Source organism: Cucurbita maxima, unplaced genomic scaffold (assembly GCF_002738345.1).
Source record: "Cucurbita maxima cultivar Rimu unplaced genomic scaffold, Cmax_1.0 Cma_Scf00027, whole genome shotgun sequence".
Lineage (NCBI taxonomy): Eukaryota > Viridiplantae > Streptophyta > Magnoliopsida > Cucurbitales > Cucurbitaceae > Cucurbita > Cucurbita maxima.
The window spans coordinates 3,284,314-3,308,852 of NW_019272043.1; the positions used below are offsets into that span (position 1 = coordinate 3,284,314).

A 24,539-nucleotide genomic window follows, 5' to 3' on the forward strand; every position below is an offset into this window, starting at 1 on the left:
GGGAGTGACACCCGGGATAGAATCTAATATCGCATAAAGAGTAACCTCACATGCAAACTCATATCATTAGGACATGACCCTATTAGAATCATGCCAGGTACGTTGAATGACCTTGCAGTCGCTAGAATACCTCCCTAATAGAATCACATCAAATACACACAACGAGCGACCTCACATGCAAACTCACATTGTTGAAGCACGACTATACTAACAAAATCTAAATTACATCTCAAAATAATTTAATATATATATTTTAAAGAAATTAACTATGAGAGAGAAAATAACAAGCCAATCACATGACTTCTTCTCACCCCATAAATTCTCTATATTTATTATTATTGTTTTTCATCTCAATAAATCAAATATATTCCATTTAAAATATTTAATTAATTATTATTTTTTACATAATCCAAACAAATTTAGATTTCAATTATTATTCCAAATATTTTCGAACTAATTTACCAATATTCATAAAAATATATCCAACAATAATAAAAAATATATTAACTAAAAGATCACGATTTAGTTTTTTTTTTTTTTAATTTAAAATACTCTGACTAAATCTATATTTTTATTAATAAAAAAATAAATTAAATTTATTTACTTCTAATTAGAATTATATAAAAAAATTAAAATATTTTTATAATTTATTAAAATTGGTTAAAATAATTATTTATAAACAGCAACGAACTCCAGCATAATTGCTCTTTCCACTCCACTCTAACTTCCTCTCTCTTTCTTTCTCTCTCTAACCTCCATTCGTCAAACACAATGAAGTGCGTCGTCGTCGTCTTCTTCGTTTGGTGTCTGTACATTCAGTTATCGAACTGCAACAATGTAACGTACGACGGCAAGGCTCTGCTCATCAATGGCGAGCGGCGGATTCTGTTTTCCGGCTCCATTCATTACCCGAGAAGCCTGCCTGACGTTTGTTCTTTCGATTTTCCCCTAATTTCTCTTACGATTTCTTCCGATTCTGTTTCACTTTTGGATTCAATTTTTTTGAAAAATACAGATGTGGAAAGGCTTGATTGAGAAGGCCAAGGATGGAGGATTGGATGTTGTTGATACTTACGTGTTCTGGAACCTCCATGAACCTTCTCCTGGAACGGTAATTCTCTGGATTTTGAATCTTCGTGTTTCTGGCTTTAATGGCGGCTTGATTTTCGGCTCTTTTTCAGTATGATTTTCAGGGGAGGAACGATTTGGTTAAGTTCGTCAGATTGGTGCAGAAGGCAGGGCTCTATGTTCATCTTCGGATTGGGCCTTACATTTGTGGAGAATGGAACTTCGGGTAATGGATAAACTTATAAATTCATTCATCGATATTTGTTTTTACGTTTTTTTTTTCTTTTTACGTGAAATCGATTTTGTTTTTCAGGGGATTTCCAGTTTGGTTGAAGTTCGTGCCTGGAATTAGCTTTAGAACAGACAATGAACCTTTCAAGGTTTGAGTGAACATTCAAATTATTTATTATTTCCTATGGGTTTGGAGCACTGAATTCTATAAAAAGGAATTACTCTTTGAAAATAATTATTGAATCGATAAAAAGTGAAGATAATTTTTTTTTAATGAATTAATTTTGGTATATTAAACGAAAATTCAACATTTTATTATTATTATTAGTCCTTAGAACAGTAATTTTTTTAAAATTCTAATAAGATCTCTTTTTTAAAATTAGCATCTTAAAATATTTAGAAACAAATTACAAAAACTTTTCACAAAAAGAGAAAAAATTGTAATTAGATGGGGCTTATTTATTACTAAATGCTGCAGTTAGCAATGGCAACATTCACCCAAAAAATAGTCCAAATGATGAAGGATGAAAAGCTTTTCCAGTCACAAGGAGGTCCCATCATTCTTTCTCAGGTAATTTTTTTTTGGTCATTTTCTATCTCTCAAAACTTCGAACTAGATCCCACATCGGTTAAAAATGGAAACATTCCATATAATCAAATACGAGATGTGAGACATTGCAACAGTTAAAACATTCATTATAAGGGTGTGAAATCTCTCCCTAACAGACAGCATTTCAAAACTGTGAGACTGACACTGACGGCGACACGTAACGGGCTAAAATGAACAATATCTACTAACGGTGGGCTTGAGTTGTCATACGAATCACTACTAAACTTGAACAAAATATGTTCTATAGGTTGTACGAACGGTATCGTCGAGTTCTAAAGATTCGAATCGGGTTTGGTTAGTTATTTTTGTTGGCTTGAAAGAACCTTTTTGCAGATAGAGAATGAGTATGAAACAGAAGGCAAGGAGTTTGGAGCTGCTGGCTCAGCTTACATGAATTGGGCTGCAAAAATGGCAGTTGAAACAGATACAGGGGTGCCTTGGGTAATGTGCAAGGAAGATGATGCTCCTGATCCAATGGTTAGAATTTCATTCTGCAAATATTTCCATTATGATTTCATTTCTTCTAATGTTTGGGATGTTCATATTGTTTCTTAATATTTTGTCAAGATAAACACATGCAATGGATTCTATTGTGACTATTTCTCACCAAACAAGCCTTACAAGCCCACTTTTTGGACCGAGGCATGGACTGCTTGGTAAGTTACTTGTTTTTAGGTTAAAAATCGACACTCCATCCTCAAATTTTTGTAAAAATAACAATCTTTGAGCTCTGGTTTATAACAATTTGGTCGTTGAATTTCATCGAAAACAAAATCGTTTGTTACGTAACAATTTAGTCTTAAAAAATGTGGTCCTTCATCAATAAATCAATCTACATATATCTAAAAAATTTCATTGAATCTTAATGGTACTTTTTACCATAGTCTTAACCGTACTTTCTCAATTTAATGGTTGCATAAGCTCTACATCATATATGAGCAATTATGTGTAAGAACAAACAAAGGAAGACCACTAAAGACAACTAAAAACACAAACACATACACATTTTCAATTGGTTTTTGGTCATTTTTTTCAACTTTCATAAGAACATACTATTTTCTAGTTTAGAAAGTATCATAATTGTCATAACAGCCTCCAAATTTATTTGTTTATTTGTTTTTGCATTACTTTTGTATATAGGTTTACAACGTTTGGTGGCCCAATTCATCAACGCCCAGTTGAAGACTTGGCATTTGCAGTTGCAAGGTTCATCCAAAAAGGAGGCTCCTTCGTCAATTATTATATGGTTAACCTTAAAGTCCCTTTGCTAAATGGCTCAGTTATCTTGCCTATATGTCTCTGTCTACCAATAGTTTAGGACTACAGTAGAGTTCACGTGTCAGTCGCTCTGATTCGTTGCATATTCAAAAATTCTCATGTGTTCTACAATCCTTCCAGTTTCATGGTGGAACTAACTTTGGAAGAACTGCTGGGGGTCCTTTCATTACTACTAGCTATGACTATGATGCTCCCATTGATGAATATGGTGAGCAACATACAGATGTTATCTTTTGAAATTTTCCATCCTCCTAAAATGTAGAGTTGTTATTCACCTTGATTGTATTATAGGCTTGATCAGGCAACCGAAGTTCGGTCACTTAAAACGACTCCATGACGCCGTTAAGTTATGTGAAAAGACTTTTCTTACTGGTGAACCTTCTAACATAACCTTGGGAACTTATCAAAAGGTTTGCTGTCTTTCTCTATGCTTAGATTGTTGGTCTAGATGAACAAGTTCATCTATGTAATGCCATTGACTGAATCTTGACATGTTTCAGGCAAAGGTATTCTCTTCTAGCTCAGGAGATTGCGCCGCTTTTCTATCGAACTATCATTGGACTTCATCTGCAAGGGTGACATTCAATGGCAGACATTACATTCTTCCACCCTGGTCGATTAGTATTCTTCCTGATTGCAAGAGTGTCATATATAATACTGCCCAAGTAAGTAAAACGAAGCCATAGTTTAACTGCCTCCTCCTTATCGTTCAACAGAAGCCAACATATTTTATACACTTGGTATTATAAAACCTTTGGAATTTGATCTAATAATCTTGTCGAAGAATAAGAAAAATAGAATGATAAGGAATCAACTAAGGAAAGTTTAGAAACGGATTACCTCAATGATCAAGATCAAGAATAAAGAAAATTCGTTTCTAGACAAGATAGCTTGGTCAAGACTACTTGAATGACCCTAACATGTAAATCTAAATCTAAACATGAGAAATGTAAAGAAAAAAACTCATGGCTTAAGAAGCATAATATGCCAACTTCATTTTTTTCATATCTTTCTTGAAGTTTATATTACATATAGATGCCTTCGTTTATATCACTCAGATTATCTTCCAAATCAGTCATGCAATCTAATTGTACATACCAAGGTAAATCCTAATTCTTCATGCTCCAGGTTGAAGTTCAAATAAACCAGATGTCATTTTCACCGACGAATGTTGAACCGTTTTTGTGGGAGACTTTTAATGAAGACATATCTTCGATTGAAGATGGTCCATTGATGTCATATGGTGGTCTTTTGGAGCAACTAAACATCACTAGAGACACCACCGACTATCTTTGGTATACAACCAGGTAAAAATGGTGCTTAGATTATATATATAACATAGAGAACGATTACATAATGAAAACATATTTATTACCTGGATTTTTCCAGTGTCAAGGTAGATTCAAACGAATCCTTCCTGCGTGGAGGGAGGCTTCCTACTCTCGTTGCGGGATCAACTGGTCATGGCATGCATGTATTCATTAATGGAAAGCTAACTGGTGAATCATCGAATCTCTTACCTCAACTTCTATGTTTCTGTGTATGCCTTTCTACCGAGCTCATTCTGATTAGGCAATACCTTTCCTCAACGCAGGATCGAGCTTCGGGAACCATGACAGCAGTAAATTTAAGTTCACGGGAAGAATTCAGTTGCAAGCTGGAGTAAACAGAGTTTCTCTGTTAAGCATGGCTGCTGGATTGCCAGTTAGTTTTCTAGTCCCTGATCATATGAACTATGATTCACTAATCATTTCCTAAAAGTAAATTACCTGATCAGAATTCTGAAATCAGACTTGAAACAAACAGTCCATCTTCTTTATGCAACTCTCTTCTCATGGTTGCTAAGAATGTTATACTTAGGGCTCTAATCTCACGAAAATGAAAAATCTTAATCTAAACGAAGTTTGTCAGAACTCTGGTTTATCTTTGTTTGATGTTCTTTTCCTTGTTGGTGGATGAAGAACAACGGTCCTCATTTTGAGATGAGAGAAATGGGAGTGCTTGGACCAGTTGCTATACATGGGCTGGACAAGGGAACGATGGACTTATCTAGACAGACATGGTCATATAAGGTCTGCAAATGCAACCACATTTCTCAGTTTTTCTATGCACTCCACTAGTTTCCTTATGTTTTTCCTGTTTGACAGGTTGGTCTGGAAGGAGAAGCCATGAACTTGGGTTCTCTAAGCACTATTCCAGCAGTTGATTGGGTATGGGATTCATCGGTACAAGAAAACACACAGCCGCTTACTTGGTATAAGGTACATGGTTGAAGCTTGACTACAATGGTTCTAAAGAACTAGAATTCTTCATTCTTCTACATAGTCTATAACTCTCATCATCGTTCAGATTGGAGAACCATTGTTGACACTATTTTGCTTCAACTTGCAGGCTTATTTCAATGCGCCCGAAGGAGACGAACCTTTGGCTTTAGACATGAGTAGTATGCAGAAGGGTCAAGTATGGATAAATGGGAAGAATATTGGAAGATACTGGACTGTCCATGCCAAAGGAAACTGCACTGATTGCAGCTACTCGGGTACATACCGCCCAAACAAATGCCAATCTGGGTGTGGTCATCCGACTCAACAATGGCAAGTTCTTTACATCTACATTTACAGATGCTAAACATTGGACATAGGACGAACACTAAATTCTGCATTTTATTTGATATGTTTATCATTTAGGTACCACATTCCTCGATCTTGGTTGATGCCATCAAGAAATTTAATTGTGGTTTTTGAGGAGATGGGCGGGAATCCTTCAGGGATCACTCTTGTAAAGAGATCAATTACAAGCATTTGTACCGAGGCATCCGAGTATCGCCCTGTTATCAAAAACACTCATCAGAACCATGGAAGATTGAATGAGCAGAATGTGGTTAAGATCAACCTGCATTGTGCAGCTAGGCAGTTCATTTCAGCTATCAAATTTGTCAGCTTTGGAACTCCAAGTGGAGCTTGTGGAAATCTTCAGCAGGGAACCTGTCATTTTCCAAATTCACAATCCGTGTTGCAAAAGGTATCTGAATTTACACCCATATATAACCAACCTTTTCAAATATTGTCTTGATGATTGATCTGTAATCGAGAAGATCAAAACTTCAAACTACAATTCTAAGTTCCTAATTTATACCGTCTTTTCCAGCTATGTGTTGGTCGACAGAGATGCCTGGCAACCGTACCAACGAGCATTTTCGGAGGCGATCCATGTCCAAATCTAAGCAAAAAACTATCTGCTGAAGTTGTCTGTCAACGTCGGGTAACTACATAGAACACGTAAATTAGATAGATTTATGGCTCTTGAGTACATATCAAACAAGGTAGAGTAGAATTGGATGCAAATATTTAATCTTTATTTTAGTTAGGAAAGCATATCATATCAACAGATTTCAAGCTTTTTTGTCCTTGGAAGATACAGTAGGTTGGTTTAGATTTTGTTAGGAGTTTTCATTTTCTTCTGCTTGCTAGTGATGACCTATATCACTTGGTAAATATGAATAAAAACTTCGCCTGAGTTTTTCTAGTTGATTTCATGAAGCAGTGACAAATCTTAGTTGAATTCATCATGAACTTTCATATTCCATTTCAAACTCCAGTTTTTTCTTTGTCAATCGATTTTCGTACTGAATGATGATCTGAAGTTGATAAAAGGAAGCCAACAGAGCTATTTAGAAAATCTATTCCCACATATATCATTCTAAGTTCTAGCTCATCTTTGATCTCATACAATTACCCTCCCATAAACATCGAAGGAAGCCAACAGATTCTCCCCATGGTTGCAGGCAACCCCGGTGACCGGAAACCAGTGGCCCTGCAGAGGCACATATGTGCCGGTCAATCGACAACAAACTGTCAACTAATGGTTTTACCTTAGAGAGAATCTGTAGCTAGTTTGCACAAGTATGTTTAGCTCGTGTCGAATCATAGAACTCGTAGTCGTAGAAGTAGACATTCGAATCCTCATTTCCTGCAACTTCAGTTCATAACAAAATCCAATTGTATTACAGACATCAATGGATGTTGTCAAACAAACAGAGAAGATTAGTATAGTATGAAATTTGTATGAGTCTTTGGATTCTGAAGGTTAAATACTATTTTGGTATTGTACTTTTGGCTTTCGTTAATTTTGGTCTCTGTAACCTAAGAGAACTTTATTTCCCAGCTTATAACACAAACGTTTTTTTTTTTCCGAGAAAGGTTTAGTTCTAGATATGTGCTAGTATCTAACCCAACTTCCCCTTCAAAATACTTAAGAATCAAACCGCCCAAGAATAACGCTATTAGATATTGCCTTTTTTGGGCTTTCTTTTTCGGGTTTCCCCTCAAGGTTTTTAAAACGCATATGTTAGGGAGTAGTTTCCACACCCTGGTAAACAACGTCCGATCCCCTGTCCAACCAATATGTGATCTTACAATCCACCTTCTTTGGGCTCTAGTGTCCACCCCCTTTGGGACTCTGCATCCTCGCTGGCACACTGTTTGGTGTCTAGCTCTAATACCATTTGTAACAGCCGAAACCCACTGCTAGCAGGTATTGTCCTCTTTCGGCTTTCCCTTCCGATGTTCCTTTCAAGGTTTTTTTTAAAACGCAAATGCTAGGGAGGGATTTCCACGTCCTTATAAAAAATTGTTTCGTTCCCTTTTCCGACCGACGTAGGATCACTCAAAATCTCTAACACCGTGCTCCTAAGATTGGTTTAGCCATATGAAGTGAAAGGGATTATCAGCAATCGTGATTACGAAGGGGAAACAAGAACCTCGCAACCCTAAATGTAACTCAGAACGCATTGCCCTCCCAATTCTACTTAAATAATGCTCCCTAACATCCAGATTTCATCACAATCAACTCAAAACCCAATCAAAGAGAAACAGATGCAGAAAGAATATACAGACCAAGGCTTACTTTACGACGACGAATCCCGGCTTCAGCCTTCCGATAGAGCAAGAGACGATGAATGCTTCACAGGTTGGTTCCGAAACCACAGCCAGATTTCTTCTGTTTCTCATCCTCTCCTTCTTTCGTTGATCTAGAATTCCACCATAGTCGTTAACATTTTTTTTACGAGTCAGCCATCGAAGATCAAACAGCTAGGTTCCTCAATTCCCCCCCGATGACCGGACGGCTAATGGTGGTACATCCAGACCGTGCCCGATGAATACTCAAATTATTTATATCTGTACACTGGATTTCATTTCACGACATGATCGGAGCTCCGTCGGTGTGTTCCAGCAGCGGCAACCCTTTCTCATGAAATGGAATTGTCGTCAATGGCGTTGACAGGTTTGACTGTATTGTTTTTTTTTTTCTTTTTCCCTTCATTTTTTAATTAACTAATTATATATATTTACACATATATAGCCCATGAATTGACTAAACCATGGACCAAACACCTCTAGGTCGACGAAAGCCAGGTGATTCAAAATGTAATCATTATTTGGGTTGAATTATTGAAACTCGATCCAACCCATTAAAAAAGCCCTACCCAAAACTAATGAACATTGGGCCTGGCTAAAAGAAAAGGCCCATTAAGGAATTTATTATTATTGGGCCTTGATCCAATTAAAAAGCCCAAAATAGAACCCGAGAGAGACCAAGCCCTAGATAAGCTGGACCATGGCAATCAAAATCAAGTTACCTAATAAAAAAAAACGTGGATATTAGCTTTTAGAAACCGAATCAAAATTATACACGTGTCATCTCTTCATTGGTTACGTTCTCAAGCAAAACACACATAAGGGGAGGCAGTTATACATACAACATCAGAAACAAATTCCTCAATCCACACCGTTTATTAATCAGTGGGACCCCCCAATATAACAAAAGAACGGTTGGATTCGAAACCCTAAAGCGGGATTATAATGGAATTAGTTACACAATAATATAACTCGCCCCGTGAAGCAGCAGCATAAAAAGGCATGTTCAGATGCTCATATTCATAGTTTCTGATTCTTCTTCTTTTCCATTTTTTTCAACTTCAATTTTCAGCGGGAGAATGGTTAAGTGTTTCTCTCTCTTCGTCGCGCTCTCTCTCCTCGCCGTATCGGCGATCGGCGGGGATCATTTCTCCGGCGATGGTTATGGAGATTCCATAATCCGTCAGGTTGTCGACGATGGAGGAGTCAACGGAGGAGGAAGTAACGGCGACGATCTGCTACTCGGAGCTGAGCACCACTTTTCAGTCTTCAAGCAGAAGTTTGGGAAGTCATACGCCTCTAAGGAGGAGCATGATCATCGGTTCAGGGTCTTCAAAGCCAACCTGAGGCGAGCTCAGCGCCACCAGGCTCTTGATCCATCTGCTACTCATGGCGTCACTCAGTTCTCTGATTTGACACCATCGGAATTCCGAAGGTTGTTTCTAGGGCTTAGAGGTCGCCGTCTTGGACTCCCTGTGGACGCTAACAAAGCCCCTATTCTTCCTACTGATGGCCTTCCGACTGATTTCGATTGGAGAGATCATGGAGCTGTCACGGAAGTCAAGAATCAGGTTTGGTTCTTTTCTTTCTTCTTTTTTAATTTAGTCTTACGTTTATCTTTATTTTTCCTATAATTTTTTTTTTAATCTGGGGCGAAGAGTCATCTTCGTCTTATTTTAGTATGGAATTTAATGCTTTCAGATTCTCTTCCGTATCTTTTATATTTTTTTTCTTTATAATAAATAGTTCTTTTAGTTTCAACTCGTACTCTGTATCTGTTATTCCTTATGTTGACGATGACTTCCAATTAATTCTTTTAAAACCAAGATGACTAATATTTATTGAACGGAGGTTTTGATTGCTGTGATTGATATTGTTTCTGTTTTCTTATAAGGGTTCGTGTGGATCATGCTGGAGTTTCAGTTCAACCGGTGCTCTTGAGGGCGCTAACTTCCTTTCTTCCGGCGAACTTGTTAGCCTCAGCGAACAACAGCTTGTTGACTGTGATCATGAGGTTTGGATTTTAATTTTCATCCATCTTTGATTTGCAATTTATGAAGTGAGTTTTTCAGAATTTACGTTTTGATTATGATCGTTTATGATACTGTATTGGGTGTCAAATCTACCTTTCTGCACATGATTCCATTGTTTTAGGAAGCAAAATACCTGTTCTTGCGCTTGATGATCTATGTTTCCCGTTTATGTTGATGGTTGGTTGCTCTCTATTAGATTTAGTATCTCTATTGCAAACTTTGGAGACAATTGGTAAATATTTGCATCTGTTTAGTATTGGCTGTGCTCATAAATCATATGTACTAGCAAATTCGGCAGTCTTCAAAAGGATTCAAGTGCATGATTTAGCCTTACTTCAAGGGATGAATGATTTGGTTCACTTATCTACTCTGGAGCTTCATTAAGGAAGGTGTTTCTTTTTATGTTCATGCAATTTAATGCACTTCTATGGTGTTTGCCAGTGTGATCCAGAAGAAAAAGGTTCCTGTGATGCTGGCTGCAGTGGGGGGCTAATGAATAGTGCATTCGAGTACACATTGAAAGCCGGTGGACTAATGAAAGAGAAAGACTACCCATACACTGGTACAGATCGTGGAGCCTGCAAATTTGACAAGACCAAAATTGCAGCATCAGTAGCCAACTTTAGTGTGATCTCCCTTGATGAAGAACAAATTGCTGCCAATCTCGTGAAAAATGGCCCTCTTGCAAGTAATTACAGGCTCAACCATGCTATATCTTAAATCCTATTCTTTTCTTTATAGTTGCTCACTGCTCGATTTATCTTGAATGCAGTTGGTATCAATGCTGTATTCATGCAGACATATATTGGTGGGGTTTCTTGCCCTTACATTTGCTCAAAGCACTTAGATCATGGAGTTCTATTGGTTGGTTATGGATCAGCTGCCTATGCTCCCATCCGAATGAAAGAAAAACCTTACTGGATCATTAAGAACTCGTGGGGAGCCAAATGGGGGGAGAATGGATACTACAAACTCTGCAGGGGTCGCAATATCTGTGGTGTCGATTCCATGGTGTCGACAGTAGCTGCAGTTCATATCACCTCGAACTAGTATACGAACTGCTGGAGATTACTCACAGCTATAATTCCTGTATATATGGCAATATTATCACCTATGGAAGGAAGTTAAGTTATGAACTGCCATTTAAAGCGCGTAGAATTTGAACTCTCAGATTTCTGTTGGTTTAGAAACTTGAAAAAGTAGCTTATATACATGCATATTTATATTTAGCTCAAGCTGTTTTGGTTAAGTTTGGATTGTTTGTAAGCAAAAACAAGCTCTTTGCTATCTTTTTCTTCTGGTAAAGATTGCTTGTTGAGCTTGTGAACTCTCTCATGGTGAATCTTTTGAGTACAGTTGGGGGATATTGAAGCAATTGGCTATCTACTACAGCCCGCAACCTAAATTAAGTATGGAAAGAATATCAGATCAGCCGCAAAGGAAAGATCACCATTGCCAAGATCTTGCTTATGGGGTAAGTAATGAATCATATAGTTGGGAAAATAAGGTGTTTTGTTTCAATGGGTATTCTTAGTGACTTTCGTCATCAATTCGCAAGAAAGGTCATGCTCAAGTAAAAACTAGGACTCCTAAAATACCATTTCTTGCACGCCATATGTTCAAACTCTGAACCCCTCCCCCCAACAAAAAAAAAATAATAATAAAAAGATAAGGCCATCCCATTTCGACAAAAGACTCACCCAAGTTTAATAGCTTTGAGTCAGATATTTTGATCATGATCATGATTTTCCTACTTCAGAGGAAAAAGTCCTTCCCCTTTTTGGCCAGCTGTGGGTGAGGCGTTCAAACTATTTGATAGTATAGTTAAGCTCTATATGAAGCTGCCTCAGCCTAAAACATGATCAAATTAAGACTCCTCCTCAGCCTAAAACATGATCAAATTAAGACTCCTTGCTAGGACTTAAGAGCACACCTAGAATCTCATGTCTGACAAACATGCCTTAGCATGAACAATACTTGCCACCATCCTCATAAGCACATATCTTTTCAAAATCATGGTCAAAAGCTATAGTTCTAGAAAAAGAAGGATGCAAGAGAACAAATACGAAAAAAGTTCACAAAAATGATTATATTTTACCAAGCAAAAGCCTCTCGCTGCGTAACAGACAACGAGAATTCGGCGGGAGGGTCCTGCAAACATTAACATGTAAGATGTCATGTCCTCCCTGTAACAATCAATTCATATAAAGCCGTCCTGTATTTCATCTCATCATACCTAACATGAATAGCCTATTTCAAAATTCTGAAAACTTTATTACAGTGATATCACAATCAACTAAACAAAAAAGAAACGACAAGAAATTTAAGTAGCAGAACCGAAATTTTTTCAAGGTAGGCTAGCTGTTTACTCCGTCACGTTCTAGTACCTTCCACAAGTACACTCATGAATACTCTCAACAACAAAGCACCTGTTGTTGGAAAGATAAGTGAGATCATTGCGAAAAGATGTAATTCCCTGAGTGCAATCATCGATTTTGGGTGGGAGAACAAAGTAAACCAGATGCATCTGCACCAACAACAGCAAGATCACAAACAGTACAAAGTTGCCCTTCCTGACTTGGCACAAACCTGGAACTACAGTATGGGCAAGAAACATCCTTCTGACCCCGATAAATTGGCACGTAAGTTGCTCCACAGGTCACAAAGGGGTTTCGGAAGTCATAATTCAGTTGGGATGCATCTGTCATATTCCTCTCTGCAGCCTGCAGCACTTGTCTGGCTGTCTTAGCTTGATTCTCAATTGAGGGATTGGTCTCGAGAAGTCTACGAGCGAAGTTGGCAGCACTGGCAAGGTTCTTGGCCTTGTAACAGACAGTCATAGCATTTAATAGAGCAAGCCTCAAATGTGGCATCTGAAGGTTGCAGTGAGTAAAATAGGCTGCAAGCTCCATTTGACGTACTGGATTGTCCTTGAGTTCTCTCCTCTTCAGTTCCATTTGCAAACCCAAAACGTACTCTTTAACGATAATAATTAACTCCTTCACCTCATCGACTTCCCTCCTAGACTCAACAACAATAAGAGGGATGGTATGAAGAATACCGAGAAAAAGACGAAGAGCCTCAGCAAACTTTCCTGATGTTGTGGCCTTATAACCAGCTTTAAGCTTCTCCTCCAACTGAGTGAAACTGAAAATAAGTACAGGGGATCCTTTTGCATTTGTATTAATAGATTCGCTGAATCCTCGTTCTATCGCCATGGACACTATGGGGGCAGATGAAACAGCACGGAGATAGGTCTGACTTCCAGCATGAAGATCCAGAAATATGGATCTTAAGGGAGCAAAGTTTTTAATTCCAAGTTGCCTGTTAAGTAACCGCATTGCAGTATCAAAATTACCAGCTGCAACGTGTTCTGCAGCAAGAGATGACCTCTGTATCCAAGCCTGGTAGGCAGGCAGGCCAGGAGTTGGGGCCACAAAAACTGAACTCCGAGAACTGACCGACACTTTGGGAGTGTCAGCTTCAGGTGGGAGCTCCAAATCTTCAAGGTCCCATCCCCCTTCTTCCTCATTTTCCTCTGCACCTTCCCCATCCTCCAAAATTGCTGTAACATCCCCATTCTGTAAGCCATCGACGACATCAACGACATCCAGCTCCTCACCCCAATCACCCTCGGCAACCTCATCGTCGTCGTCGTCAGCACGACCCCCACCTACATTATCCAGCCCACCTTCAAATATTCCCTTCATGACTCTCAGAAGTGGCCAATCACCACCGCACATGACTGGGGTAGGAGGCAAGAGGAGGGATCCGGTTTTGCCTTCTGGTAAAGATGGAATGTCATTCCCCAATTCAGCAGCCAGCCTTTCAGCTACATCATGTAAACCATGGGTTGACGCTGTAATATATGCAAGAGGTAAGTGGCCAACATTCTCCAAAATCTTGATACGCTCACGAACATCACCAAGATATAGAGCATTGTGAAATTGACCCATGACGTCATTCTTAACTTCAGCAATTTTTAACATCTTGGACAGTTTGGCTGTGTTACCAGTTATGAGATAAAGGAACGATAACCTTTCAAAATTTTTAGTCTTCTGGTAGGCGTATTCCACAATGCCGGCATTGCCTTGACGAAGAGCTTCGACACCCAGCCTATACCAATGATCTTTCTCATCAATTGCTGTAGCAGAGGCAACTGCTATTTGAATATTTCCACTCTCAAGAGCCAAATTGAACCTGGTCCTCTCGTCCTTCACAAAGTGAAGTGCAACCTCAGGAAACCCTTTCTGTTGCAAATACGCAATCATTGCTTGCCCACAGAGCTGTGAGTTCCTTATCATGCTCATGACATGGTCAAATCTCTTTTTCAAGAGAGAGAGCTTGAACATGTATTCTGTAGCATCGATAGTAAACGACTTAACCGTTCCATCCCTATCTAAGCAAAAAAGAGCATTGCCAGAAACCTTTGTAATATATATTGGAACATCGAGGGTTTTGATTATACCACTATCACCATTGGGGAGGCAATACTTAATGTGGTTTAGGGTTGTGTAAATAAAAACACCACTATCATCCCAAGCTCCACTCTTCACACGAATTGTCTCATGAAGAGTGCACTGGTGAACAAGTTTCTTGTTAGCAATAATAATTGCATGTTTGCTAAGCAATGCAACACTCTCCATGTCATTGGACCAAACAACGTACTTAACAAATGGGGTTTGAAGATCACCAAGAATAAGTCTCTGCTGAAGATCATATATAACAACTCTATCCTCTGCTCGACACAATAAATTACCTGTTCCAGCGTAAAATATCGCATCTGCAGTAATGGGAATAGGGACCTTCTTAACTACCTCATTCTTTAGATTTTTTAACATGACTTGATTGTGACTTTTATCGAGCACAGCAAACCTATTTCGAGCCACAAACACTGCTGATCCTCCAAGTCCTCTCTTTGCATCTTGAAAGCTATCGCTTCTACCAAAGCTATCCTTAGTTATGGTGTAAAATTCATAACATCCCCCATCCAGATCTGAGCAAATAAGAACTGTGTTTTCTGTAGGGCTAAATGAAAGGGTCCTTGGGCTCTGATTCAAGCTAGTGGAACCAGGCCTTCGAACTGGGATGACCTGTGAATCCTTTTGAGTGGAGAACTCATAGAGGCGCAAAAAGCGGTCTTTCACATAAAATAGAGAATCGCCACTAGTAGCAAATGCAGGTCTTTCTCTCTCCAGCTTAAAGACAATCATGCCACTGTCATGCCCAGCTGCTAATAGATTCATCTCAGGATGTGCAGTGAGAATCCAAAATCTATCATGCTCTCGACGAAATGTCTGAAGTCCAGTTCGCTTTGTTGCATCCCAAATGCGAATGCTTTTGTCCTCTGAATTGGAAACAATTATATCTTGTTTTGCATGGAACATCACACTTGAAACATTGTTCATGTGCCCCCTTAGTGTGTCCACTTCCCATGCTTTTGTGTCTGAAAGGAAAATGATCAAGTTAGTATTAAAAGTCATACTGTTCTATACTTGATGTGCATTGATAAGGCTTTATTCCCGTCTCCTTCTACTTGTGTTCTTAATAGTGGGGGAGATAAACCAAAAGTAACATAATGATCCCCACAAATTCTATACCATAAATATGAATTTTTTTAAAGATTCAATAAAGTACTCACAACTAATAATTTGCAAACCTTCCAAGCAGCTCCCTATGACCCTAGCAAATAAATTTCAAGCAGGTTATAGCCTATCTCTTGTTCAACTTAAACACTTAGAGCATAGAGAGATGAGAGGATTACTCTCCTACTGTCTACAAACGACTATTGTCAATAATATATCAATATTAAGGACAACTAGATAGATTCATCAATACAAGCTCAAAATTAAACTCCAAGGAGAAAGCACAAGTTCTCAATTAAGTACCGTTCATTCGCCACAATTTCACTTGTCGATCATCAGCCCCAGACACAATCAACGGCAGGGTAGGATGGAATGCTGCCCAATTAACACCTCGATCATGACCTTCCAAGACATATTTAACAACAGCATCTACACCGCCAAATAGATCAGCGTTCATTTGACTCAACCGCAAGACATCATCTGCTGGGGAGACAGTCTTCTTCCTCAAGGCACCAATGTCCCAAACACGAACAGTCTGATCTAGGGAAGCTGACACAACAAGATCTTCCTTGGGATGAAATGAAGCACACATAACATAGTGGTTGTGGCCCGTCAACACAGAGATACAAGTACGTGACTGCCAGTTCCATATACGAATAGTCTGATCATCACTCGCACTTACAATCCATGGATACTCATGGTGAAATTGCACAGTACGTATATAATCAAGGTGTCCAAGAAGAGTAAATAGACATCTATGAGTCTTATAGTTCCACACTTTAATCTTATAATCATCCCCTGGAAAAAGATAAACCATCAGTATTTTTACATATCTAATGTCATTTATAAAATGTGCTTGCAATAGCTTGATTCACATCAGTACCCCACTAGCTCAACGTGTAATTCGCAGGTGCAAACTATTAAGAACATCCTTTTAATAAAATAAGGTAGGCATAGATTTCTATTTCTCCATTCACACAGAAAACAACAACCTTCTACGGTAATTTATGAACCATGATTCTTATTCTCAATATAAGAGCTTTACAACACTGTCCATGCATGAAGCAAATGCAAATAAGTAAAGTACTCAATTTTCTCATATTCATTCATTGCAACAATTGAGAAGTACCTGCAAAGAACAGCAGAGAAGGGACAAAATATTTCAGCAACTAGATAGAGATTAAATTCGAGGTTCGATTTCAATGAACTTGGAATAGTACCAAAAACTAATAACAAAGCTATACAACATATATCTACATCAGAATTCTAATATGTGCATGTTCAGAGTACATCTACATGAGTCTTTTTTTATGAGAACCAAAAACTTCACTGAAAAACATGATATGATACAAAAAGGCATACTAATAAACAGCTCAAAAGGAAGAGACAACAAAAGCTAACTATACAAAAAAAAACGACTTGACCCCCAAAAGGCCAAGGTGAACCTCCACATCTGTTTGGGATGATTCCAGAAACTATGAGTGAAAAATATGAATAATTGGTGAAGTAATCACACTCAGCAATTACTATTTTAAAGCAAAGAAGAGGAATTCGAAACCTCCGGAGACAAATAGAGGCTGAGACTTGTGAAAGTGAACACCACGAACAGGCCCCTCATGCTCATCAAATCTATCAATAAGCGTGCCCATACGGTAATCCCATAACTGGATCACTCCGCTGTGAAGACTCGCAAGGATCCATGGCCTCCTACTGTGGAAACTCAACCCTTTAACTCTATTACTCTTCGTTTCAAACTTCGTCAGCATTTTCTTCACCTAAAGAATTCTGCACCAAAACACGTTGCATCAAAGCCCAAAATAGATTATCCTTAACCTCCCACACCCAAGTGCCGAACTCCTACCAGATCATAAAATTCCACTCACCAAACGAAATAACCACTTAAGAAAACAAAATACCCATCAAACCACACGGTTCCTCATTACATTACCAGAAATTTAAATCGAATAAACCACAATGCGAAATCCGGACATTAACTTTTCAGGTAGAATTCACGCCCATTTCCGCGCAACCAAACAGTACGAATATCTAAACCTAACCGTGCAATTTTGCATCAGATCTACACAAACTAGCAACAAAAAAACGACCACACTCGCAAGAATTCATGGCAATTGTACCTCAGATCCGATCAGAATGCAAGAAATCAACAAAAGCACAGAATTGCATCCACAATCAGCTCCAGCATAAGCAGACGCAGGGATTGAAATTGTAAAGAAACGCGCGAATGAATTGAGAAATGGAGAGATTGGAGGGAAAAGAAAAAAAAAAAATAGAGAACGAAGGGAGGGCTCGCAGTGTTCTCCTGGATCTGGCCCTCGAGTGTTCAGCGTCCTAATATTGCAAGAAAGAAGGAAGAGAGATGTGAAATTTAATTATTTTAAATTACAATTAAATGAAAATTTAAAGCAATTTTATATGTGGAAACTAGAACCAAAATATTTATATATTTTACAAGTTTCTAATAATAAAAAAATCTTTACTTTTTTTTTTTAGTAGTAGAAATTTTGATTGAATATTCTTTGCAAAACTGTTGAAGAGTACTAACCAAGACGCCGTTTTTATTTCATGCTTCAAATGTCCTAGACTGGGTTTCCATACTCGAGTTTGGATTGTAAAATTTGGTACATATGGCTACCGTTTTTATGGGTCTTATTTTGACCTCTTTTTAAAATAGCTACAGATTCTAGTAAGACCAAGATGGTAAAGAAGATTTTCTAAACGTCGGGTATGTCAATCCTACCGATGTTTACTTTATCATGTCTCATAGATTTCTAAACTTTCAATTGTATAGGTATTTGAACTTCAAAAATATCTGATAGATACTTGAGCTTTCATTTTTTTTATTTAATGAGTCTCACAATTATCAAATTTGTGTTTAATATGTTATTTATTGATTACTTTTTAAATTTTATAAATTTATTAAACACAAAATTAAGGTCAATTTAGTTCATTGAAAAAAAAAATTCTTGGATTTCTCTATAATTATTTTAAATTTTTCTTATATAAAAGATTTGAATTTTTAATCACATTCCAAAAATAAAAACGACTTTTTGTTTAGTTTTAAATTCTACTTTTGTCCTCTAAAATATTTGTTAAAAATAGATAACAAACCAAATAGATTTATAAGCATAATTACAAAAAAAAAAAAAAAAAAAAAAAAAATTAAATAATTATCCCACGACTTTAAAATTACAAGGACCTTTTAAATATAAATTTTAATTTTATATAATAAACAGTTTTTTTTTTTTTTCCATTTTTTAGAATTTGAGTGTCGACACAAAATTATGAAATTTTATTAATTATACATTTTTAAAAATTAAGACTCAAAACTAATTTATTATATATTTATTTTTTTTATGCAAAACTTTATATTATAATATTAAATTTTAAATTTTTAAAAATTAGGTTAACATTATATAATATTTTTTTTTTTATGCAAAACTCTATACTATCAAATTTACTAGAATGTTTTATATTTTTTAGGGGAAATTATATTGAAAAATTAAATTATCCATTAAAAAATCTTTAAAATTAATATTTTTTAAAAATATATATAAAAGCCAATTTTCTTAAAAGAATCTCCATTCCAATTCTCACAAATATAAATAAAATTTTGCATAAATGAAAATTAAAATTGTGAGATGTTGAAAGTCTCCTAAGCTAATTTAGGGAATAGACATAGTTTATAATCAAGAAATACTCTCTTGGTGTGATGTCTTTTTGGGAAGCCCAAAACAAAGTCATGAGAGCTTATGCTCAAAGTAGACAATATCATACAATTGAAGAGAATTGTGTTCATCTACATTAATAAGTGACGAGTGTAGTTATAATCTTTAAATATTTCAACCATTTTAATGTTGCTCCAATCAACCCTTAAAATCAAATCCTCTGTGGACAATGTGACACTCCGAATGTGACACTCCAAAAAGGTTGAAATACAGTTTTAAATTCTCTTCATTAATTTAAAATCCAGATTTTAAATTCTCACTTTCATATTTAACGGTAATAGAACACCGACTAATATAAACAACAATTAAATATATTTTCAATAAAAATGAAATGCACAAAAATTTATTGTTTATATGCCAAAAACAATACATTAATTTAAAGTGGACCATCCATTCCAATCATATATTAATGAATCTTAATGGACAAAAAATAACCATACTATCATTATTGTATTTTGAATTTTAAATCTATTTATGAAAGACATAACTAATTTTTCAAAATCTATATATAAAAAACAAAAAAACAACAAAAAAAGGGTTTGAGAAAAAAAAAGAAAAAAAGAAAAAAAGAACTTTTCTATACAATTGAATTGCAATGATATTTCAGACACAATATTAGCATCTGTAACTTGAAATGTAATACTCTCTCTCTCTCTCTCTCTCTCTCCCCCTCTCCCCCTCATATTATTTTGACATATTTTCTAATATAATATCAAAAAAAAAAAAAAAAAGTCTTATATTCATATAGCCTTTCAGAAGGTACATACGGATTTATCGAAGAATTTGCTGCTTCAAATCGCATCCCATGGTAACACTAGTAAGTGGTAACTTTTGTAGACAAATCCCTGCACAGAATTAACTGAAAACAGTCAAATAAAATAGTCATTAGTTATACTAATACCACTAGCTATGTTTTGAATTAACTTTTGAAATAATATGGAGACCCAAAAGTATTTTTCTTGAAGTCTAAGAGTGCGGCGTTGAGGATTGTTGGGAGCGAGTCCCACATAAGCTAATTTAGGGAATACATAAGACATAAGAGATTATGCTCAAAGTGGACAATATCGTAGAGAGTCATAATTGAGGCTGTTCGAGAGCTCCATAAGACATCTCCATTGGTATTAGGCCTTTTAGGGAACCCAAAACAAAGTCATTCCCAACCTTCGGTACCAAATAAGAATCCTTTTTTAAATAACTATCTATATTTTAAAAATAGTTTTCAATCAGAAGGTTCGTCAAATCCACATTTTTTTTAGGGCCTTCGTGTGAAATACTTATTATGTAGCATTTTTGGAGAAAAAATCAGATCAAATGCTTCCTCTAAACAAAATTTTAAAAAATCACTTTTGAACATGAATTTTTTTGAAAAGCGCTTTTAATTGATAAGAACAAGACTCACTTTTAATCATCTTTAACCACTAAGAAATCAAACATGTACTAAATCTATAAGAAACGTTGGGCATTACCATAGTTGAAGAATATTTACCTTTATCCAGAGGATAACGGGCTAAACTTGTATAATATGATGCCACATCAAGAGGTAAATGCAAAAAGCCGATCCGCTATGTTTGTACGGCAGATTGGACACTCAGAACAAGCGAGAGAACAAGATTTACACACTGCAATGGCGGAAACAGAGCTTAGTTGTATAAGCTGGAAATTGATGCACAAAAAAAAGCAGAAGGAAAACCACTTACAGCAGAAGTGCCGACAGGGAAGAAGAATTGCTGCAGTTGGCGATTCAAAACATACTTTACATGTATTGGAGGAATTCACATCGCCGTTTGTCATGTTTTTTAGCTCTTTTTCTTTCATCTCCTGCATCTTTGCCTGAAACCAATGAAGTTAAAAAATCGTTGGAAATTTGAGTGATTTCAATGAATTTTCAATCACAAAAAATGGTCATATAATGGCTTGGAAGTTTGCATACCTTAAGGCGGAGAACCAGTGGTTCTTCCTTTGGAACTTCCCCTGCTGCTGGTTTTGAGATATCCAGCATTCCTCTATCCGTAATGCTAGAATCAGTTATGGTGCTGAATTTTTGTCCATCAGCAAAACACTCCACTTCACCATTGTGCCTTGTGTCATTGGGTAAATCTGGCATAGTTCCACCCTCTTTCTTCAACTTAGCAACAAGCACCCACATGTTCGCCAAATCATTTTCCAGAGCCTCCTCTTTCTTCTTTCCCTCTTCAATCTTTTTCCTGTATTGTTCTTCTATAAATTCCTTTTCGGCTAAAGCAGCTTCGAGAGCTGCTTCACGTTGCTTCCGTGCCTGAAGTTCAAATCTTAAATCATCAGAATCAAGACTCCAAGAATCAAATTCGTTGTGGATTGTCCCGGCCCTTTCGTTAAGACGCCCCCCAGACAACTTCCCTTTTCTCCCAGGTCTTAAGTTGTCATTATACTTGCGATTAACACCATTTGCATTTTGCATGCTTCTAGAGTGGACCATTTCTCGAGCAGATGACAAGTCCTTTTCTAATTTGGCATTCTGTAGTGAGAGCTTAGTCACTTCACTCGCTAAATTTTTCAACTCAACAGCAGCAGCAGATGCTAGTTCTTTTGCATAAGAAGCTTCTTCATCCAATTTCTGGTTCCGAACACGCAATCCACTGTTTTCCTCAGAAAGTTGAACGTGTTCCAGCCTTAATTTCTCATTTTCAATCTCCTGTGGAAATAGCGTACATATAAAACAGTTTGAGAAAAAAATTAACAAAGTGTATTGACTTATCCCATAAGTTCAAACCTACAAATCACCTGTGACTGAATTTTCTTTTTCAGCTCATCAACACTTTCTCCAGGTACATGCTGTTGAAATATCGATGATGATCGATCACTAGTAAATGATGCCAATTGCTGCTCCAAGAGACGTACTTTATCCTGTAATTCCTTGTTCTCTGCATTCTGTAAATAACCAGATTTTTTTACTTGAAACTCCGAGCATCAAATGGAGTGGGAAGGGGGTAGCAAAAAAATGTATAAGATGAGAATATTCTTTAACAAGATGGTGAACAACCTTGTTCAGCAACTGTTCCTGGAGGATTCGGTTGTCAGCTGATTTGATCTGATCATTCATCATAATATTCTTTAGTTAAATTATGAACAAAAAGTTCAGAATGAGGGTAATATAGTATTCACCACCAGAGTGTGCTAGCTTTGATATAGTGCAAATTCAACATAATAAATATTTGATAGATGGGCTTATTCAACTGCTGGTGGGAACATAGTGCCAACTTGTTGACCTTGAAAGGCTAAACACACAACCACAACTCACCTCCAGTTCGAACCCCTTTTCGTTGCACTGGGCCATCAATCTGGTAACCGTCTGATGACAAAGAAATTCAAGTTTAGACCGATAGATAACTAGTTGAAACCCAATGTTAACCACGAAAGAGATTGCACCTGTTGCATTTCAGCCAGTGAAGCATTGGAAACTGAGGCCTCACGACTCTCAGTTATTCGTTGCTCTAAAACCCTCATTTGTTTCCTTTTCTCTTGAATCTCATGCTCCAAGCTCTGAATCTGTATCAGTTAGTGCGAATGTTTAGATATAAACAATAGTCAACAATATTGAAGTATGTAGTTACTTCATGCAATGCACCGAACAGCTTTCTGAATGTAAGCTAATTTTAGAAGCCAGTGTATTAAGATGTTAATAACGCAAATTAAAAACACTACGAGGAAAAAGGAAAACAAAAGAGAGATCATCTAACTAGTAGGCAAAGCTCCAAGGAAGTTAAATGTTAGGCCTCTCATAACATCAAAAGTAATAGGGTAAGGAGTTCTAACTGCTAGGCATACAAGTGCATATAAGTCATTTAGCAGGAAGCAATTGACGAAGCAACAATGTCATATTTTAACAGTATCCAGTGAGATGGGACATAAACATGCAAACCACAAATGGATTTACTTGAGTTTTACAGCTCTCTGGGTCAGTCACCGACTGCTCCACCAAGCGCTTAAGGGTGCTAGTACTAAATGCAATCTCTCCTGAAAGCATTTTAACTTGCTCAACTAGAAGGTCCATCTGATCTGACACTGTCATCCCACCCTACCATCCAAAACGTAGTCATTGCAACACCAGGATTTTACATCAACAAGAACAACTAACCAAAATATTAAGACAATAAAAATAATAATAGATTTAAGAACAAAAAACAAAGAAGCTATTTTATGAGATCAGCTACATATAAATGTGTTTGAGTTACATATAGAATGCGTTTGAGACTAGGTGTATGATCCGGCTCAAACTTATAAAATAATAATGCTACATACTTCGCAAATGAACTCAATGAGAGAAATAATTGTCTCCATGAGCTGCATATTGGAAATACATACACACAATTGAATCAACAGCAAGATTACTCACTTGATTTGATTCAGTAATTGTACTACTGGCAGAAGATAGCTCTTCGTTCCATTTGCTTGAAGAGCTTTGTTGTTTGAAATCGTAGGAAGGGTTTGATTGAACTTCTGAGATTGAAGATGGAGATCCCTTGAGGTTTTCACTCTCAGTAGGCAACGACACGCCTCTCAAGACATCAAAATTCTAGCAAGATACAATATGAAATATCAATAAATGAGAAATTAACTAACCAATCAATCCCAAAAGTAAATATACCCGCCAATTAAGATAGTGGCAATTCTAGTCCGCTATTGTCCTGAGGTAGATGAAACATTATCTTCCATAGTTGTGTGTATCTCGTTATAAATAACCATCAAACCACTAATGCATAAATTTCAAACAATTAGGACCATCGCCCAAGGTTTCCATGAATACTATTAATATAATCATGCATTAAATGAAATCTATCGGATATCCGCTGAAGGTGGTAGCTACAATTCAACTTTTGTCAAATTATGAGACTTGTTGGTATTCCCATCGATCTAAATAAGAAATTGGCAGCGTCAGAATTTTTAAGGATATATTGATGAAAAATACCATTTCGTCTGACATTTCAAGTAAAATCATGGATATCAAAAAAAATAAAAGGATTAAATTAATAAATGTCATTAAAAAAAATTATTCTTTTTAACCTTTTTTTTTTTTTTTTTTTTTTTTTTTTTTT

The 24,539-nt window shown here is 36.8% G+C and overlaps 4 protein-coding genes and 1 long non-coding RNA gene across 19 annotated transcripts in view; 2 read left to right on the top strand and 3 right to left on the bottom strand.

Annotated features, from left to right (window-relative positions):
* The first annotated feature begins 757 nt into the window (after window positions 1–757).
* LOC111499561 (beta-galactosidase 3-like) lies at window positions 758–6,710 on the top strand. The gene is made up of 19 exons (XM_023151150.1): window positions 758–927; window positions 1,016–1,111; window positions 1,182–1,294; window positions 1,382–1,448; window positions 1,778–1,870; window positions 2,243–2,386; window positions 2,477–2,565; window positions 3,050–3,155; window positions 3,308–3,395; window positions 3,479–3,597; window positions 3,688–3,852; window positions 4,316–4,494; window positions 4,577–4,686; window positions 4,782–4,891; window positions 5,149–5,259; window positions 5,335–5,448; window positions 5,579–5,781; window positions 5,875–6,208; window positions 6,335–6,710. The coding sequence occupies exons 1-19, from the start codon at window positions 772–774 to the stop codon at window positions 6,458–6,460; spliced, it is 2,523 nt and encodes an 840-aa protein (XP_023006918.1). The 5' UTR covers window positions 758–771; the 3' UTR covers window positions 6,461–6,710.
* LOC111499565 lies at window positions 3,670–8,495 on the bottom strand. Of its 11 annotated transcripts, none has more exons than XR_002720965.1 (5): window positions 7,059–7,674; window positions 6,240–6,452; window positions 6,080–6,171; window positions 4,286–6,014; window positions 3,670–3,754 (listed from the first exon to the last, which is right to left on the bottom strand). It is a non-coding gene; the product is annotated as an uncharacterized LOC111499565 (long non-coding RNA). The 11 variants fall into 11 exon arrangements; XR_002720962.1 differs by lacking the exon at window positions 3,670–3,754 and adding an exon at window positions 8,093–8,495 and having other exon boundaries at window positions 4,154–6,014; window positions 7,059–7,162; XR_002720963.1 differs by lacking the exon at window positions 3,670–3,754 and adding an exon at window positions 8,083–8,495 and having other exon boundaries at window positions 4,154–6,014; window positions 7,059–7,162.
* A 627-nt stretch (window positions 8,496–9,122) lies between these two features.
* LOC111499563 (cysteine protease RD19A-like) lies at window positions 9,123–11,457 on the top strand. Its single transcript, XM_023151152.1, has 4 exons — window positions 9,123–9,674; window positions 9,998–10,117; window positions 10,578–10,824; window positions 10,909–11,457. Exons 1-4 carry the CDS (start codon window positions 9,183–9,185, stop codon window positions 11,184–11,186), a joined length of 1,137 nt encoding a protein of 378 aa, XP_023006920.1. The 5' UTR covers window positions 9,123–9,182; the 3' UTR covers window positions 11,187–11,457.
* A 753-nt stretch (window positions 11,458–12,210) lies between these two features.
* LOC111499559 (coatomer subunit alpha-1-like) lies at window positions 12,211–18,105 on the bottom strand. 2 transcript variants are annotated; one of them, XM_023151146.1, is made up of 5 exons: window positions 17,857–18,105; window positions 17,711–17,773; window positions 17,280–17,506; window positions 16,025–16,519; window positions 12,211–15,582 (listed from the first exon to the last, which is right to left on the bottom strand). In XM_023151146.1, the coding sequence occupies exons 3-5, from the start codon at window positions 17,485–17,487 to the stop codon at window positions 12,623–12,625; spliced, it is 3,663 nt and encodes a 1,220-aa protein (XP_023006914.1). In that variant the 5' UTR covers window positions 17,488–17,506; window positions 17,711–17,773; window positions 17,857–18,105; the 3' UTR covers window positions 12,211–12,622. The 2 variants fall into 2 exon arrangements, with proteins under 2 accessions (XP_023006914.1, XP_023006913.1); XM_023151145.1 differs by lacking the exon at window positions 17,711–17,773.
* A 1,917-nt stretch (window positions 18,106–20,022) lies between these two features.
* LOC111499560 (kinesin-like protein KIN-7D, mitochondrial) overlaps window positions 20,023–24,539 on the bottom strand; it is a 10,859-nt gene continuing 6,342 nt past the window's right edge. Inside the window, exons 16-25 of one of the 4 annotated variants that reach the window (XR_002720959.1) lie at window positions 23,840–24,019; window positions 23,381–23,521; window positions 22,873–22,992; window positions 22,745–22,795; window positions 22,487–22,534; window positions 22,228–22,374; window positions 21,398–22,138; window positions 21,220–21,297; window positions 20,954–21,086; window positions 20,023–20,312 (exon numbers count right to left, since the gene is read on the bottom strand). Coding sequence is in view for 3 of the 4 variants with exons in the window: in XM_023151147.1 (XP_023006915.1) it covers window positions 21,001–21,086; window positions 21,165–21,297; window positions 21,398–22,138; window positions 22,228–22,374; window positions 22,487–22,534; window positions 22,745–22,795; window positions 22,873–22,992; window positions 23,381–23,521; window positions 23,840–24,019 (1,647 nt within the window). In the remaining variant the exon portion in view is untranslated. Of the gene's footprint in view, window positions 20,313–20,953; window positions 21,101–21,164; window positions 21,298–21,397; window positions 22,139–22,227; window positions 22,375–22,486; window positions 22,535–22,744; window positions 22,796–22,872; window positions 22,993–23,380; window positions 23,522–23,839; window positions 24,020–24,539 lie in introns of those variants that run through there. The other 3 variants (XM_023151147.1, XM_023151149.1, XM_023151148.1) reach the window with 3 other exon arrangements.

Bases quoted from the DNA above. Each gene is read 5' to 3' on its own strand.
- LOC111499561 (XM_023151150.1), top strand. From the start codon at position 772: ATGAAGTGCGTCGTCGTCGTCTTCTTCGTTTGGTGTCTGTACATTCAG. The intron at 2,387-2,476 runs GTTAGAATTTCA...TATTTTGTCAAG, and splicing joins ATGATGCTCCTGATCCAATG to ATAAACACATGCAATGGATT. The intron at 4,892-5,148 runs GTTAGTTTTCTA...TGGTGGATGAAG, and splicing joins GCATGGCTGCTGGATTGCCA to AACAACGGTCCTCATTTTGA.
- LOC111499563 (XM_023151152.1), top strand. From the start codon at position 9,183: ATGGTTAAGTGTTTCTCTCTCTTCGTCGCGCTCTCTCTCCTCGCCGTA. The intron at 9,675-9,997 runs GTTTGGTTCTTT...TTTTCTTATAAG, and splicing joins TCACGGAAGTCAAGAATCAG to GGTTCGTGTGGATCATGCTG. The intron at 10,118-10,577 runs GTTTGGATTTTA...GGTGTTTGCCAG, and splicing joins TTGTTGACTGTGATCATGAG to TGTGATCCAGAAGAAAAAGG.
- LOC111499559 (XM_023151145.1), bottom strand. From the start codon at position 17,487: ATGCTGACGAAGTTTGAAACGAAGAGTAATAGAGTTAAAGGGTTGAGT. The intron at 16,520-17,279 runs GTTTCGAATTCC...ATCTTTTTCCAG, and splicing joins GCCTCTATTTGTCTCCGGAG to GGGATGATTATAAGATTAAA. The intron at 15,583-16,024 runs GTACTTAATTGA...TTTTCCTTTCAG, and splicing joins GAAATTGTGGCGAATGAACG to ACACAAAAGCATGGGAAGTG.